This window comes from Camelina sativa, chromosome 5 (assembly GCF_000633955.1).
Source record: "Camelina sativa cultivar DH55 chromosome 5, Cs, whole genome shotgun sequence".
NCBI lineage: Eukaryota > Viridiplantae > Streptophyta > Magnoliopsida > Brassicales > Brassicaceae > Camelina > Camelina sativa.
In genome coordinates this window covers 32,193,423-32,211,261 of record NC_025689.1, presented here as the reverse complement: position 1 = coordinate 32,211,261, position 17,839 = coordinate 32,193,423, and the positions used below count along the sequence as shown (strand labels likewise).

The window sequence follows — 17,839 nt, the reverse complement described above, 5'->3', positions numbered from 1 at the left end:
CTATGTCTCGGTTTCCAGTTCGGCAGTTAGCGGGGTGCTAGTCCGAGACGATCGCGGAGACCAGAAGCCCATTTTCTACACAAGGAAAGCACTAAACGACGCGGAGTCGCGATACCCCACGCTGGAGAAACTGGCTCTTGCAGTGATCGTCGCAGCATGGAAACTGCGACCCTATTTTCAATCACACTCTATCGTCGTGTTTACCGATCAACCACTCCGAACCATCCTTCATAGCCCCCTTCAATCCGGGCGCATGGCAAAATGGGTAGTCGAACTCAGCGAGTACGACATCGAATACCGTTCTTGCCCAAGTCTGAANGGAGTCCCGACACTTCGTCGCACTATGATGGTCGATAATCCCAAACTTAACGATGAGATGCTGATCGACCACAATGATCTTGCCANGGAGCAATGGACAATGTTCGTCGACGGTTCGTCAACAAATCAGGGATCCAGGGTCGGACTTATACTTTGTTCCCCCACCGGAGAAATCCTCGAGCAGGCGTTAAAGCTCAATTTCAAGGCGTCGAACAACAAAACCGAGTACGAGGCCGTTCTCGCAGGACTCCGGCTAGCCCAGGGACTTGGGGTCAAACACTTGCAGGTCTTCTGTGATTCCCAACTCGTAGTCAGCCAGTTCAGCGGCGAATTCGACGCCAAAAACAAGCAAATGGGAGCATATCGACAGTTGGTCCGCACATTATCCGGCGAATTTACGTCTTTCTCTCTGACGAAGGTCCCACGGAACGAGAACGCATCAGCTGACGCTCTCGCAGCTCTGGCGAACCGTTCCGACCCTGAGTTACGGCGTACCATTCCCATCGAATGCATCGAGGCTCCCAGCATTAATCCGGACAGCCAGATCGCCCTCATCAACGATGACCCAATCCCGATGGAAGTCGACGAGCCGATAGAAGATATGACGGATGTCGTCGAGCCTCCCGAAGATTGGCAGACTGAGATCAAACTTTACATCTCCGATGGCACCGTCCCGGCAGACCTATGGGCAGCTCGGCGACTGAAGGCTCGAAGTGCCAGGTACATCCTGTTGGACGGGGAACTGTTTCGCCGGAGTGCTTCGGGAGTTTTCCTTACCTGCGTTACTCGGGACGAAGCCGAACGCATCATGATGGACGTGCACGAAGGCGAGGGTGGCAACCATTCTGGCGAACGTGCACTTGCTCTCAAAATCAAAAAGGACGGACACTATTGGCCCACCATGATGGCCGATTGTGAAACTTTCGCGGCCAAATGCGAAGCTTGTCAGCGCCATGGACCCATGCGGCACGTCTCGCCCGAACTATTAAACACCGTCACTGCTCCGTATCCCTTTATGCGCTGGGCCATGGATGCCATAGGACCTCTGCCGGCCTCCAAATCCAAGAAGTATGTCCTGGTGCTGACCGATTACTTCACCAAGTGGGTGGAGGCAGAATCTTTCACAAGGATCCAATCCTTAGACGTGACCAATTTCATATGGAAGACCATCATATGTCGCCACAGACTCCCATATGAGATTGTCACCGACAACGGTACCCAATTCACTTCGATGATCACCAAACGCTTCCTGACAAAATGGCAAATCCGTCTCAGCAGTTCGACTCCTCGATACCCGCAAGGCAATGGTCAAGCCGAAGCCACGAACAAGTCGATCGTCGACGGGCTCAAGAAACGACTCGGTCGAAGGAAAGGAGCGTGGGCAGATCACCTGGATGGCGTGCTTTGGTCATACCGCACAACCCCGCGGCGAAGCACGGGACAGTCCCCTTTCTCCCTCGCATATGGTCTCGAAGCACTTGCCCCNGGATGTCGTCGAGCCTCCCGAAGATTGGCAGACTGAGATCAAACTTTACATCTCCGATGGCACCGTCCCGGCAGACCTATGGGCAGCTCGGCGACTGAAGGCTCGAAGTGCCAGGTACATCCTGTTGGACGGGGAACTGTTTCGCCGGAGTGCTTCGGGAGTTTTCCTTACCTGCGTTACTCGGGACGAAGCCGAACGCATCATGATGGACGTGCACGAAGGCGAGGGTGGCAACCATTCTGGCGAACGTGCACTTGCTCTCAAAATCAAAAAGGACGGACACTATTGGCCCACCATGATGGCCGATTGTGAAACTTTCGCGGCCAAATGCGAAGCTTGTCAGCGCCATGGGCCCATGCGGCACGTCTCGCCCGAACTATTAAACACCGTCACTGCTCCGTATCCCTTTATGCGCTGGGCCATGGATGCCATAGGACCTCTGCCGGCCTCCAAATCCAAGAAGTATGTCCTGGTGCTGACCGATTACTTCACCAAGTGGGTGGAGGCAGAATCTTTCACAAGGATCCAATCCTTAGACGTGACCAATTTCATATGGAAGACCATCATATGTCGCCACAGACTCCCATATGAGATTGTCACCGACAACGGTACCCAATTCACTTCGATGATCACCAAACGCTTCCTGACAAAATGGCAAATCCGTCTCAGCAGTTCGACTCCTCGATACCCGCAAGGCAATGGTCAAGCCGAAGCCACGAACAAGTCGATCGTCGACGGGCTCAAGAAACGACTCGGTCGAAGGAAAGGAGCGTGGGCAGATCACCTGGATGGCGTGCTTTGGTCATACCGCACAACCCCGCGGCGAAGCACGGGACAGTCCCCTTTCTCCCTCGCATATGGTCTCGAAGCACTTGCCCCGGCTGAAGCAGGAGTCCCGACACTTTGTCGCACTATGATGGTCGATAATCCCAAACTTAACGATGAGATGCTGATCGACCACAATGATCTTGCCAAAGAATTGCGCGACAAAGCTCTAGTTCGGATGCAACACTACCAAGACGCAGCGGCTCGATACTACAATAAGACTGTTCGTCAGCAGCGTTTCAACGAAGGTGATCTGGTTCTTCGGGAAGTTTTCGAGAACACCAAAGAAGTGAACGCCGGCAAACTCGGCGCTCGATGGGAAGGTCCATACCTCGTATCTAGAGCAGTTTGTCCGGGTGTTTACGAACTCTTAACTATGGCCGGGGAACGAATCAAAAACTCGTGGAACGCGGCCTACTTGAAACGCTACTACAGCTAAGCTGTTGTTACGACTCTGTCTAGGAGTTTTCGGGAATCCGAACTCCATTTATTTTTCATTTGTAAAACGAACTACGGTTGGCCTGATCCCCACTTCGGGGTACGTAGGCAATTCCTTATCTTTTAAAGACTAAGCGAATGCAGCTAATACATTAATAAAGTTTTTGAGTGGTTTAAAAACTTTATCTTATTCGGCGACAAGCCGATGTGCAAAAGTTTCCAAAATATCCAACATTCACTTGCATTCCTTATGGCAGTTTTGATAATTCCAATCAAAATAAGGATTCGATAACTAAGTTAATCCCCATTACATGCTTTGGATGTTAATACTAATAAAAAAAAAAAGAGAAAGAAAGAGAAAAGAGACGCAAAGGGAGAAAATCCCTCCTACGACTCAGGATCCTAGATAAGAAAAGAAAAAGATCGTCCGAATTCGGAGTTTGGAACGGTCGGAGTTCCACCATCACCGTCTGGGCTGGTCCTGCAGACGAAGTGGAGGCCGCGGACCCGACAGATCGTCCGCCAGCGGTTCCTCCACCGTTACCTTATCCAGTTCGGTTCGCCAGAACTGACGAGATTGCCTCAGGATCGCCAGTCTTTCCCTCGGCACTTCGACACCTTTTGACACCAGGTCCTCCAAAAAGGAATACGGGCCTTCAACCAAGTGCCTCTCACGAAAAATCGGGCCTGCCGACTCCAGAAAATTGGCGTACCGCCTTAACCTTTCTAGAGAAGCCCGGTAGGCCCAGAGAAGCACGGTAAGCAGGTGCGCGGTATCTTCGAGAGGCTGACAGTCGGCTTCCAAAAGAATAGGCACCTCCATGTTCGCCACCAGCTCTTGGCACGCCGCACGCGCGGCAAGCAGCCCGGTCATGCGCCACTTTTCCAAGTAGAAGCCCTCGGCGATGATCTCGTTCAGGACCCGAATAGTCCCGTCCAAACGATAAAGCCGACAGACTTCGGTCAATCTGCGGCGCCTCGCCATAAGGTGAGCCCCCAGCCTATAGCGGCGAGCTCGATACCTTCAGAGTTCTTGACACACGGGGCTCCCTTCCACACCCGCCATATCGACATGTGGGGGAGGTGCGCAGACTCGGAAAGTCTATACGCTCTCTTGGGCGGAGGGGTTATCTGACGATTCGGCTTGATTGGAACCGCTCGACGAAGTGGCCAACCTTTCCCGGGCTCGTCTCAGCCACGCAGATCGAGTAGTCACCATCTTTTTACTCAATATTTAGGGAAGTTGTGGTTTTTAGAATGATCTTCTCAGATTCTCAATCTCTACTTATACAGGATTAAGGAAGCAACAGCCGCTGAACCCACCAATCAGCGTGCAGCGAGATTTTCGCGAGGTCCCGAGAATAACTCTCAAAGACCGCGCAGCGCATTTAATGCGAGATGGAAAGGGAAGTTTTCCTTAAAAAAAAAATATATATATATATATATATATAAAAATATATATATATATACATATCTCAGCCCGATCTAGAAAAAGTATTAGTCCACACTAAATTCACTTCGTTGACACCCTAGCCAGGTGATCAGCTAAGATAAAGACCCATTATTTTCAGGATAAGCCGAACCCAGAGTCGCGCCTGACCTTCCTATGTAGGGATAAGCCGGACCCAGAGTATTTTTTCCGCACCCGCTTTTTATTTTTGGGGTAAGCCGAACCCAGAGTATTTATTTCGCACCCAAACTTTAGTTCGGACGGAACAGTTAGCCGAACCCAGAGAATATTTTCGCAGTCCGGCATCCGAACTAAAACAAAGGAGATAAGCCGAGCCCATTATCTCGCTCTCCGATTAAACACACTTTGTTAACACTTCATCGCCAACTTTTGATGCTCGAGTCGATTTGAAAGTTGTAACCATCAATCAATAGAAATTGTCTGTTGTAAGCCGGGAGACGTCTCGCCTCTGACACATTTTTCAAATAAAGCAGCAACGCAAATCTTTTATTATTATGGAAATTTTATTCTAAGCGAAATTCAAGTTCGCCCATTACATTGCAGCTAGGTTTTATAAAATAATAAAATAAAATATCCTAATTTCGAACTGGTTCGCCATTCGCAGCAATCTCACGAATGCTCGTCTTGAGTCGTTTCGGCATTGGCCATAGCTGTTGCAACCCAGTCTTTTCCCAATCCTCGGAACGAGTTTCCAACGCTCTGATTTTTTGTTCGGATTCGTCAAGCAGATCAGTAGTCCTTTTCCTTTTCGCCTTGAGTAGGGCAATCTCAGATTCTAGAGTCCTCAATCACCTATCGATTCTGCCCCTCTTCATATGAAAATACTGAAGATCTTGAGTCAATTCTTGGTGCGTACCCTCAATCTGCATACGCAAGATCAACAACGGGTTAGTACGAAGGAGGCAAGTTTCGATCGCTTACAAGAAAAGCAAAAAGGAAAAGAGGTTAACGGTTACCTGACGGAAAAAGGCGTCAGCCTCGGCAAGCTCGGCATCTGTTGCGCGCCGGTTAATGTAGAACGGCTTAACATTGCCTGGAATGAAATCGCCAATTAAGGCAGGATCCATGTGTATCTGCTTCCGATCTGATTCACTTCGGCATTCATTGCAGTACGTAACAAGACATGGCGGCAAATCGGCTATCTTGTCGAACCCGTTCTTGATCCAATCCTTTGGGTGAGATTCCAGCATATCAAGTTTGAGCAGCAGATCTCGTTGTACTTGTTCTGATGCGGCAATACGACTAGAATATTCCGCGTGGCGATCTTCCACTTCGTGAAGAAACTCGACCAGTTCGCGCCTTTCTTCCGGTTTAACGCGGAACATCAACATCCAGGGAGCTCGGATATTCGGGAAGTACGCCATCCCTCTTTCGATAGCTTCGGCATTCGAGAACGTCGGCACGTCATTACCAACCAACGGGGATTCTACGCTGCTAATCGAGCTTGACATTATCTTTGATTAAGAAGTTTTCTTGGATGTTTAATCCGTGAGCAGCATTGAGTACATTTATACAAGTATCGGAAGGCAAAATTCTCTCCGAAATTGGCAACTTTCCATGCAAATTGGCAAGAATGCAACCTTTTTCCAAATTGTCAATTTTCTTTTCCACCGAAAAGGAAACATTCCGGCTAATAAGTTCCAAAAAACAAAAAAGGNTTCGCCATTCGCAGCAATCTCACGAATGCTCGTCTTGAGTCGTTTCGGCATTGGCCATAGCTGTTGCAACCCAGTCTTTTCCCAATCCTCGGAACGAGTTTCCAACGCTCTGATTTTTTGTTCGGATTCGTCAAGCAGATCAGTAGTCCTTTTCCTTTTCGCCTTGAGTAGGGCAATCTCAGATTCTAGAGTCCTCAATCACCTNAAGTTAATCCCCATTACATGCTTTGGATGTTAATACTAATAAAAAAAAAAAGAGAAAGAAAGAGAAAAGAGACGCAAAGGGAGAAAATCCCTCCTACGACTCAGGATCCTAGATAAGAAAAGAAAAAGATCGTCCGAATTCGGAGTTTGGAATGGTCGGAGTTCCACCATCACCGTCTGGGCTGGTCCTGCAGACGAAGTGGAGGCCGCGGACCCGACAGATCGTCCGCCAGCGGTTCCTCCACCGTTACCTTATCCAGTTCGGTTCGCCAGAACTGACGAGATTGCCTCAGGATCGCCAGTCTTTCCCTCGGCACTTCGACACCTTTTGACACCAGGTCCTCCAAAAAGGAATACGGGCCTTCAACCAAGTGCCTCTCACGAAAAATCGGGCCTGCCGACTCCAGAAAATTGGCGTACCGCCTTAACCTTTCTAGAGAAGCCCGGTAGGCCCAGAGAAGCACGGTAAGCAGGTGCGCGGTATCTTCGAGAGGCTGACAGTCGGCTTCCAAAAGAATAGGCACCTCCATGTTCGCCACCAGCTCTTGGCACGCCGCACGCGCGGCAAGCAGCCCGGTCATGCGCCACTTTTCCAAGTAGAAGCCCTCGGCGATGATCTCGTTCAGGACCCGAATAGTCCCGTCCAAACGATAAAGCCGACAGACTTCGGTCAATCTGCGGCGCCTCGCCATAAGGTGAGCCCCCAGCCTATAGCGGCGAGCTCGATACCTTCAGAGTTCTTGACACACGGGGCTCCCTTCCACACCCGCCATATCGACATGTGGGGGAGGTGCGCAGACTCGGAAAGTCTATACGCTCTCTTGGGCGGAGGGGTTATCTGACGATTCGGCTTGATTGGAACCGCTCGACGAAGTGGCCAACCTTTCCCGGGCTCGTCTCAGCCACGCAGATCGAGTAGTCACCATCTTTTTACTCAATATTTAGGGAAGTTGTGGTTTTTAGAATGATCTTCTCAGATTCTCAATCTCTACTTATACAGGATTAAGGAAGCAACAGCCGCTGAACCCACCAATCAGCGTGCAGCGAGATTTTCGCGAGGTCCCGAGAATAACTCTCAAAGACCGCGCAGCGCATTTAATGCGAGATGGAAAGGGAAGTTTTCCTTAAAAAAAAAATATATATATATATATATATATAAAAATATATATATATATACATATCTCAGCCCGATCTAGAAAAAGTATTAGTCCACACTAAATTCACTTCGTTGACACCCTAGCCAGGTGATCAGCTAAGATAAAGACCCATTATTTTCAGGATAAGCCGAACCCAGAGTCGCGCCTGACCTTCCTATGTAGGGATAAGCCGGACCCAGAGTATTTTTTCCGCACCCGCTTTTTATTTTTGGGGTAAGCCGAACCCAGAGTATTTATTTCGCACCCAAACTTTAGTTCGGACGGAACAGTTAGCCGAACCCAGAGAATATTTTCGCAGTCCGGCATCCGAACTAAAACAAAGGAGATAAGCCGAGCCCATTATCTCGCTCTCCGATTAAACACACTTTGTTAACACTTCATCGCCAACTTTTGATGCTCGAGTCGATTTGAAAGTTGTAACCATCAATCAATAGAAATTGTCTGTTGTAAGCCGGGAGACGTCTCGCCTCTGACACATTTTTCAAATAAAGCAGCAACGCAAATCTTTTATTATTATGGAAATTTTATTCTAAGCGAAATTCAAGTTCGCCCATTACATTGCAGCTAGGTTTTATAAAATAATAAAATAAAATATCCTAATTTCGAACTGGTTCGCCATTCGCAGCAATCTCACGAATGCTCGTCTTGAGTCGTTTCGGCATTGGCCATAGCTGTTGCAACCCAGTCTTTTCCCAATCCTCGGAACGAGTTTCCAACGCTCTGATTTTTTGTTCGGATTCGTCAAGCAGATCAGTAGTCCTTTTCCTTTTCGCCTTGAGTAGGGCAATCTCAGATTCTAGAGTCCTCAATCACCTATCGATTCTGCCCCTCTTCATATGAAAATACTGAAGATCTTGAGTCAATTCTTGGTGCGTACCCTCAATCTGCATACGCAAGATCAACAACGGGTTAGTACGAAGGAGGCAAGTTTCGATCGCTTACAAGAAAAGCAAAAAGGAAAAGAGGTTAACGGTTACCTGACGGAAAAAGGCGTCANAGCAGCAACGCAAATCTTTTATTATTATGGAAATTTTATTCTAAGCGAAATTCAAGTTCGCCCATTACATTGCAGCTAGGTTTTATAAAATAATAAAATAAAATATCCTAATTTCGAACTGGTTCGCCATTCGCAGCAATCTCACGAATGCTCGTCTTGAGTCGTTTCGGCATTGGCCATAGCTGTTGCAACCCAGTCTTTTCCCAATCCTCGGAACGAGTTTCCAACGCTCTGATTTTTTGTTCGGATTCGTCAAGCAGATCAGTAGTCCTTTTCCTTTTTGCCTTGAGTAGGGCAATCTCAGATTCCAGAGTCCTCAATCGCCGATCGATTCTGCCCCTCTTCATATGAAAATACTGAAGATCTTGAGTCAATTCTTGGTGCGTACCCTCAATCTGCATACGCAAGATCAACAACGGGTTAGTACGAAGGAGGCAAGTTTCGATCGCTTACAAGAAAAGCAAAAAGGAAAAGAGGTTAACGGTTACCTGACGGAAAAAGGCGTCAGCCTCGGCAAGCTCGGCATCTGTTGCGCGCCGGTTAATGTAGAACGGCTTAACATTGCCTGGAATGAAATCGCCAATTAAGGCAGGATCCATGTGTATCTGCTTCCGATCTGATTCACTTCGGCATTCATTGCAGTACGTAACAAGACATGGCGGCAAATCGGCTATCTTGTCGAACCCGTTCTTGATCCAATCCTTTGGGTGAGATTCCAGCATATCAAGTTTGAGCAGCAGATCTCGTTGTACTTGTTCTGATGCGGCAATACGACTAGAATATTCCGCGTGGCGATCTTCCACTTCGTGAAGAAACNTCTCTACGCCCTCTTGGGCGGAGGGGTTATCTGACGATTCGGCTCGATTGGAACCGCTCGACGAAGTGGCCAACCTTTCCCGGGCTCGTCTCAGCCAAGCAGATCGAGTAGTCACCATCTTTTTACTCAATATTTAGGGAAGTTGTGGTTTTTAGAATGATCTTTTCAGATTCTCAATCTTATTTATACAGGATTAAGAAAGCNAAGTAGTGATAGGAGAAGCGATCAGTTTTGTCATTCCTCCGTTCCAGACAGAACCGATCTGCTGATTCTAGTCCGGCTTCTTCGGCTGAGCACTTGCGGTTCACTCCCNCAGCGTGCAGCGAGATTTTCGCGAGGTCCCGAGAATAACTCTCAAAGACTGCGCAGCGCATTTAATGCGAGATGGAAAGGGAAGTTTTCCTTTAAAAAAAAAAAATATATATATATACATATATATATATATATATATCTCAGCCCGATCTAGAAAAAGTATTAGTCCACACTAAATTCACTTCGTTGACACCCTGGCCAGGTGATCAGCTAAGATAAAGACCCATTATTTTCAGGATAAGCCGAACCCAGAGTCGCGCCCGACTNTGTTCAACGGACTCCGGAGCCGACCTCTCTGGGGGGGGGGAAACCCAAAACCGAGCTGGTCCGGGGACATGGCAAGGTCATCATCATTCAGTTCAAGTACATCGACCGCCTTGACCGTCTCCTCAGCTTCGGCCTTTCTCTCGTTGATCTCCTTGATCCGCTCTTCAGGAATGACGGCCCCGTTTTCGATCAGATANCGCTCTCCGATTAAACACACTTTGTTAACACTTCATCGCCAACTTTTGATGCTCGAGTCGATTTGAAAGTTGTAACCATCAATCAATAGAAATTGTCTGTTGTAAGCCGGGAGACGTCTCGCCTTTGACATATTTTTCAAATAAAGCAGCAACGCAAATCTTTTATTATTATGGAAATTTTATTCTAAGCGAAATTCAAGTTCGCCCATTACATTGCAGCTAGGTTTTATAAAATAATAAAATAAAATATCCTAATTTCGAACTGGTTCGCCATTCGCAGCAATCTCACGAATGCTCGTCTTGAGTCGTTTCGGCATTGGCCATAGCTGTTGCAACCCAGTCTTTTCCCAATCCTCGGAACGAGTTTCCAACGCTCTGATTTTTTGTTCGGATTCGTCAAGCAGATCAGTAGTCCTTTTCCTTTTCGCCTTGAGTAGGGCAATCTCAGATTCTAGAGTCCTCAATCACCTATCGATTCTGCCCCTCTTCATATGAAAATACTGAAGATCTTGAGTCAATTCTTGGTGCGTACCCTCAATCTGCATACGCAAGATCAACAACGGGTTAGTACGAAGGAGGCAAGTTTCGATCGCTTACAAGAAAAGCAAAAAGGAAAAGAGGTTAACGGTTACCTGACGGAAAAAGGCGTCAGCCTCGGCAAGCTCGGCATCTGTTGCGCGCCGGTTAATGTAGAACGGCTTAACATTGCCTGGAATGAAATCGCCAATTAAGGCAGGATCCATGTGTATCTGCTTCCGATCTGATTCACTTCGGCATTCATTGCAGTACGTAACAAGACATGGCGGCAAATCGGCTATCTTGTCGAACCCGTTCTTGATCCAATCCTTTGGGTGAGATTCCAGCATATCAAGTTTGAGCAGCAGATCTCGTTGTACTTGTTCTGATGCGGCAATACGACTAGAATATTCCGCGTGGCGATCTTCCACTTCGTGAAGAAACTCGACCAGTTCGCGCCTTTCTTCCGGTTTAACGCGGAACATCAACATCCAGGGAGCTCGGATATTCGGGAAGTACGCCATCCCTCTTTCGATAGCTTCGGCATTCGAGAACGTCGGCACGTCATTACCAACCAACGGGGATTCTATGCTGCTAATCGAGCTTGACATTATCTTTGATTAAGAAGTTTTCTTGGATGTTTAATCCGTGAGCAGCATTGAGTACATTTATACAAGTATCGGAAGGCAAAATTCTCTCCGAAATTGGCAACTTTCCATGCAAATTGGCAAGAATGCAACCTTTTTCCAAATTGTCAATTTTCTTTTCCAACGAAAAGGAAACATTCCGGCTAATAAGTTCCAAAAAACAAAAAAGGAAATGGGCCCAACACATCGGCAATGTTTTACAAGGATATCCAAGCCCATACTTCATGAAGTCTAAAACAAAAAGCAAAACAAATTTTACACGTCCACAGCACCGGACAGATCTGCTTGAAAACTCCCGGCGTTCGAGCCGAATGGATGTTCAACGGACTCCGGAGCCGACCTCTCTGGGGGGGGAAACCCAAAACCGAGCTGGTCCGGGGACATGGCAAGGTCATCATCATTCAGTTCGAGTACATCGACCGCCTTGACCGTCTCCTCAGCTTCGGCCTTTCTCTCGTTGATCTCCTTGATCCGCTCTTCAGGAATGACGGCCCCGTTTTCGATCAGATATCGTACAGCTTCCTGTACTCCGGTGGCTTGGTTCAGCAGATCTTCCAGGGGGCGAACCTTCACCTGTTCAACTAGATAGGCCTTGACCTTATCCAGTCGAGACTGCGCTTTCTTCGTTGTTCGTTCCACCTTCTCCCATCGATCCGTCCGAAGTCTCTTAACTTCGAACGCAAGCTGAGCCCTCAACCCATCGCATGATTCCTGCAGTTCGGCTTTCTCTTCTTCAAGAAGAAGCGCTCGGGAGTTCAGTTCACCAACCCTCAGTTCGACGTTGGCAATAATGCCGTCTTTTTCGGCAACAAGCGCCTCGAGTTCCTTGATCCTTGCGTCCTTAGCGTCACTGGCAGCTCGGATCTGCTCGGCGCATTCCTTCATTTTTTCTAGCTCCAATCCCGACTTTTTGCTGGACTTGGCACGCCTATCGTATAACTGAGTTAGCATGTTCATCTTGGCTGCAGTCTGTCAGTTCAAGAAGCATATGTCAGTTCACCCGCTAAAATTTTAAGCACTTACAGTTTAAAAGAAGGCATACTCTTAGGTGGGATTCGGCGACATCAAGGTACGCCTGTTTGAATTCCAGATCATCCGCCGACGGGAGGATTCGATTGGAGACCTTCAAGGTCCAGAAGAGCTCACCTGAAGCCTCACGATTGGTCACCAGAGGGTAGTCGCTGAAGTAGTGATAGGAGACGCGATCTGTTTTGTCATTCCTCCGTTCCAGATGGAACCGATCTGGTGATTCCAGTCCGGCTTCTTCGGCTGAGCGCTTGCGGTTCACTCCCGGACGTGGCTCAGTGGCTGGGTTATCTCCGGATTGTTTCTTCATCTTCTTCCTCCTTTTAGATCCAGCTTCAAGTTGAGGAACATCTTGTTCTTCGTTCGGAAGATCGGCATTTTCTACATCCAACGGAAGGTTTTCTCCCTCTGCAACGCTGGATGGCTCGATCTCTTCTTCGGGTGCCCGAATAGGGTCGGCGACGGTCTGGTCTGGGGTAGGATCAACTTCGGTTAGACCCTGGGATGGACCGATCTCGGCTTCAATGGCAGCTTGAGTGTCTCGGCGAACAACCTGGAGATCTTTGGCTTCCATGATGTTGCATCCAGTAGATCGTCCTAGCAAACTGGCGAAACTTGGGAAATTTGTCCTAGCCTTGCCCATTGCTGTTTCGACATGAATACGAGTAATAAGCTCCCACTGACGATCGCGCCCGGTTAGCAAAGCGTCTCTGACAAGGAGAAAGTTTGGAGCTAGGCGCGTTGCGCAAAACGGACGATCTGGGAGCAGGACAAGAAACAGTTAAAAATGGTCAGAGATGCCGAAGTCAATTAAAGTATACTAGAAAAATAAGTCTACCAGGATTTTCGTTCCACACTCTCCGCTGAAAACCCAACGGATTGGCAAGCGAGTACTGGTCAACCCGGACATAGAAGTAGTGGTCCACGTACTTCTTGAATTTGTTTACTTTTTTGCCGGGGAGGAAGTTATGGGCTGGCCTCATATTCACTTCCCAGCGGTTCGAACTCTTCGACGATTTAAAGCTGGATAGTTGTTCGAAGCATTGAACTCCAATGTTGACTCCAACTTCGGCTGCTATGGTAAGAACGGCCATAAAGTTACAAATGGCTCCGGGAACGAACTGGCAGATCGCTATCCTCCGTCTTTGGGCGTAGAGTAATATTAATTCCGGGATTGGGAACAGGAGGCGACACTCGTCAAAATAACCCTCGTACAAGCATATATACCCTTCCGGGGGATTCCAGGGACGTTGGTCTTCTCGCGGAATCAAAATTGTAACGTTGTTGTTGAATAAGCCACACGAGTTCAGCATGTCATTCACGGACTTGGTCGAACTCAAACTTTTTTCGCCTCCAATTCGTCCTGCGTGGTCGTACAACGGATCGATATCTTCGATCGAGAATCCCAGGGGAACGAACCGGTCTTCTTCTTGTGCAAGTATATCCGGAGTCAGTTCGGTACTTTCCTCTTCGCGACGAACTGACGACGACAAATTTGAAACTCCTGTTGAACAGCGAACCAGGAGTGGTGGGACTTCGGAGGCCGATCTACTTGATTCCCCGATCTGCGCAGAGCATTCAGGGTTGAGAGTTCTTCGTTTGGAAGTACGATGAATTAGTTGTTCGCTTTCGATTTCTGGCGAAGAGGCGGGTTCCGAAGTACTCGCCATGTCCTGAGTTCAGAGAGTGCGGAAGGAAAGTGGAACAAAGGAAATAAATAGGAGAGAGATCGGAGCAAATTACCTATCGTTGTTGGCGGAAAATGAGAAATGACGAAAGAAGAGGCGTATTTATAGAGTTGAGTGGGCGGCAACCCTACGAAAAGTAATGATGACCTACGCGACTCTTCGAATTCCGAGCTAGCGGATGTGACGGGAACGACACGTGTCATCCGGACAGTACGCGGCGAGATGATTCGGAGATCTGAGTAAAATCAATTAAGTCTTTATGGGTTAGATCGGATATTCTCTTTCCATAGTTCAAAATATTCGAATTAAATTTCGAATATTCGGAACGGGGGGGACTAATTGTTGGTGCGGGATTCAGCACCCCCGACATACCGAACTAAACCAGAAGTATTAATTGATTGTTTAACCGGGAATCCGGTTAGGGGATCAATTAGGTCATTAGGAGTTAATTCGGACGAAGTATAATCTTGGAGAAGAAAGAACCGACATCCACTTCGACGCGGCGGCCGACTCATGGAATGAGGCAGTTTTCCATATATCACTTCGTCCGTTAAGGAAAGTTAATATATTTAGAGATCTACGAATATGTATAAATAAGGGGAGACTTCTCCATTGTAGGTCATCCAGAATCCAATACAATAATTGAACTCTTTTCGTTCTTTGCAATAAACCCTAATCCTTTCGAGTTCTTCTTTTTACTCTTAATTTCAAGGTTCAGATCTATTTTCTAGAGAGATAACCCTATTGAATTTGTTTCCCTCCTTAAACAAATTCATTGTGGAAACCTAGTTTCTACAAAAGAGATGGAGAAGTGGTAAGTCAGAAGATGAAGAAGAAGGTGTTGGATGCAGAGGATTGTGAATCACTTCGACACAGCCTTATAGGTGCTCTCACCTGAACCCAAATCTTGAGTTTTGTTGTTATTTGTCTATGTTATTGGCTGTAAAGAGAAAGAAACTTGTAGGTGGAGAGACAAATTAGTAATATATACCAATTGGTAACTGTAAAGAAGGTTTGAATTGATCTTAATTTAATTGAAAACACAAAATAAGATATAGGAGTTACTTTAAATGTATAAACGTCTAGGCTATTATGGTCATATGGTCATATGGTCACATGGTCACATACACTGGTTATCTATTATGGTCATATGGTCACATACACTGGTTATCTACAAACAGTGCATCTCCGCGGAGCTCTATCATGGTCACTTGAAAGCTCATCGTTGTATTTGTATACAAACGTCATGTATTTGCCGACAGATCCATCGTAATGCAATTATGCGTTGTAAACTCAATGATTGGTTACGACGAGAAAACTCCATGCTTGATGTAGAATATATATATAAAAATTAAAGACTCCCCATGACTTTTCTCTCTCCTCTGCAGATAATTGTGGGGTTGAAGGAAGAAATCAGTAATGGTGTGTTTCAATTTCAATAAAATGAAGACGAAGAAGACTTTGATTGGACTTGGATTAGGACAGATCATCTCCCTTCTCTCTACTTTTATTGCGTTTACAGCGTCTGAGATCGCCAGAAAAGGTTTCACCTTCTTCTGAAACCCATCTTTTCTTTAATACATTTCATATATAGAGAGGCTTACACAAATTTGAAACCTTTTATAGGTATTAATGCTCCAACAACACAGTCGTTCATGGGTTATCTTTCACTTGCAATCGTCTATGGAGGCATCATGCTGTATCGAAGACCCGCAATTAAAGTCAGTATTGATGATCTTCTCTTCCTGAAAGATTTAGATTTCACTCTGTAGTTATTGCTTCTTTCTCTTAGGTGAATTTATGACCTTTGGAGTGTGAGTTTTGTATATTTTATAGGGAAGCAACAAAATGTAATGAGAGTTTGTGTGTGAAAGGTTTCAGTATTGAGTGCCAAAACTATAATCTAATGTTCTTCAATGCACAAATTGTTGTAGGTGAAGTGGTATAACTATTTACTCCTTGCTTTCGTTGATGTGGAGGCAAACTTTCTCGGTGAGAAAAAAACAAAAAAAAAAAAAACTCTTCTTTTGTCCCATTCTTTGGTTTGAGCTCTGATCCTGCGTTTTCGTTACAGTGGTGAAGGCATTTCAGAACACATCAATGACGAGTATCATGCTACTGGATTGCTGGGCGATCCCTTGCGTTTTGATATTGACTCGGGTTTTCCTGAAAACAAAATACAGAATGATGAAGATCAGTGGCGTTGTCATCTGTTTTCTTGGTGTTGTCATGGTAGTATTCTCAGACGTCCATTCAGGGGATCGAGCTGGTAATGGTGTAAATCGTTAGATCTCTTTCCCTTTTCTCATTTACCATGGCTTCAAGCCTGCAAGTAAACACTCACATATTGGCCCAAGAAACTTGATTTAAGCATATATATATATATGGTGGCTTTCAGGTGGAAGTAATCCTGTTAAAGGAGATCTTCTTGTTTTGGCTGGAGCAACCTTGTATGCTGTCTGTAATGTCAGTGAGGTAACAAAGTCTCTAATCACATACTTAAAAAAGAAATTATGTTATTATATCGCTAAAACGATACTTTCAAAATGTAGTACCAAAATTTAGTGTATTTGTAATTCTACTCTCCTTGTTTCTCTTTTATAGGAGTTCCTTGTGAAGAATGCAGACATGATTGAGCTATTGGCCTTTTTGGGAATTTTTGGCGCAATTGTAGGTGCCGTACAGATGTATCCTTCAAACAGCAAGACCAATACTTTTTATGTTTCATAAACCTATTTGAATATTTTTCTTGACTTGGCCATAGAAGCATATTGGAACGTGGTGTGCTTAAAGCGACTCACTGGCCAACTGAGGCGGTAAGCATGCTGCCACACTTGCGATATTCATTTCCCTTTCAGTCTCTGCAAACCAAAGGACTTCTTTTCTAAAACTCATTTTATACTTTTCATTTTGTGGTTCCAGATTTTACTTTACCTTGGACTCGCACCTGCGTTATTTCTCTATTATTCATTAGTCGCAGTCTTAATTCAGGTATGATACAAAACTGAAACCATATGATCAAACACTCTCTTTTCCATGCCAATGTCTCTGATTATATAACCATCTTTTGAACATGATCTTCTCAGACCAATGGTGCAACAATGTTCAACCTCTCGTTGCTCACATCAGACATGTGGGCGGTTTTGATCCGCATTTTCGCTTACCATGAGAAGGTTAGCTCACTTTGTATATCGATCGAAACATCATATGACACACTTACATTTCTGTCAGTAGAAAGCAGTATATGTGATCATGTTGGCTATATATGCTAGGTCGACTGGCTCTATTACTTGGCATTTGCTACTACAGCTATTGGACTGATCATATACTCAACGTACAGTCTTTTCTCATCTTTCTTCAACTCCAATATCTGTTCTGCACTCCGGAGATCATCAGTATTCTTCACACCCCTTGTTTTCCTTTTCTTGATATTCACATTGCTCAGGAAGGAGAAAGATCAGGAGGAACAAAGAGATGGAGAAGTGGCAAGTGAGCAGAGGAAGAAGGTGTTGGATGCAGAGGATGGTGAATCACTTCGAGACAGCCTTATAGGTGCTCCTACCTGAACCCAAAGCCTGAGTTTTGTTGTTGTTGTATATGTCATTGGCTGTAAAGAGAAAGAAACTTGTAGGTGGAGAGACAAGTTAGTAGTCATTTATAACAATTGGTAACTGTAAAAGAAGGCTTTATTTGATCTTAATTTAATTGTAAACACAAAAATAAGATATATGAGTTACTTCAAATGTATCAACTTCTAGGCTATTTATTTAACTTACTACTAGAATGTAAGATGTTCTGGTCATATATGGTGACAT

The 17,839-nt window shown here is 46.0% G+C and overlaps 2 protein-coding genes across 3 annotated transcripts; one reads left to right on the top strand and one right to left on the bottom strand.

Moving 5' to 3' along the window:
• On the bottom strand, positions 11,566 to 14,006 carry LOC109132952 (uncharacterized protein At3g60930, chloroplastic-like). The gene is made up of 3 exons (XM_019245435.1): positions 13,175 to 14,006; positions 12,353 to 13,095; positions 11,566 to 12,279 (listed from the first exon to the last, which is right to left on the bottom strand). The coding sequence occupies exons 1-3, from the start codon at positions 14,004 to 14,006 to the stop codon at positions 11,566 to 11,568; spliced, it is 2,289 nt and encodes a 762-aa protein (XP_019100980.1).
• Positions 15,375 to 17,751, top strand: LOC104788173 (solute carrier family 35 member F1-like). Of its 2 annotated transcripts, none has more exons than XM_019246149.1 (11): positions 15,375 to 15,567; positions 15,651 to 15,745; positions 15,959 to 16,016; positions 16,099 to 16,308; positions 16,423 to 16,499; positions 16,629 to 16,711; positions 16,789 to 16,840; positions 16,947 to 17,015; positions 17,111 to 17,197; positions 17,297 to 17,358; positions 17,470 to 17,751. In XM_019246149.1, the coding sequence occupies exons 1-11, from the start codon at positions 15,444 to 15,446 to the stop codon at positions 17,588 to 17,590; spliced, it is 1,038 nt and encodes a 345-aa protein (XP_019101694.1). In that variant the 5' UTR covers positions 15,375 to 15,443; the 3' UTR covers positions 17,591 to 17,751. The 2 variants fall into 2 exon arrangements, with proteins under 2 accessions (XP_019101694.1, XP_019101695.1); XM_019246150.1 differs by having other exon boundaries at positions 15,376 to 15,567; positions 16,099 to 16,293.

What these genes read in the sequence shown, in the direction of transcription:
- LOC109132952 (XM_019245435.1), bottom strand. Translation starts at nt 14,006, where the DNA reads ATGGCGAGTACTTCGGAACCCGCCTCTTCGCCAGAAATCGAAAGCGAA. An exon ending in AGTGTGGAACGAAAATCCTG is followed by an intron (nt 13,096 to 13,174) that starts GTAGACTTATTT and finishes TCCTGCTCCCAG; the next exon opens with ATCGTCCGTTTTGCGCAACG. An exon ending in TCGCCGAATCCCACCTAAGA is followed by an intron (nt 12,280 to 12,352) that starts GTATGCCTTCTT and finishes TTGAACTGACAG; the next exon opens with ACTGCAGCCAAGATGAACAT.
- LOC104788173 (XM_019246149.1), top strand. Translation starts at nt 15,444, where the DNA reads ATGGTGTGTTTCAATTTCAATAAAATGAAGACGAAGAAGACTTTGATT. An exon ending in AGCTGGTAATGGTGTAAATC is followed by an intron (nt 16,309 to 16,422) that starts GTTAGATCTCTT and finishes GGTGGCTTTCAG; the next exon opens with GTGGAAGTAATCCTGTTAAA. An exon ending in GGACTGATCATATACTCAAC is followed by an intron (nt 17,359 to 17,469) that starts GTACAGTCTTTT and finishes CACATTGCTCAG; the next exon opens with GAAGGAGAAAGATCAGGAGG.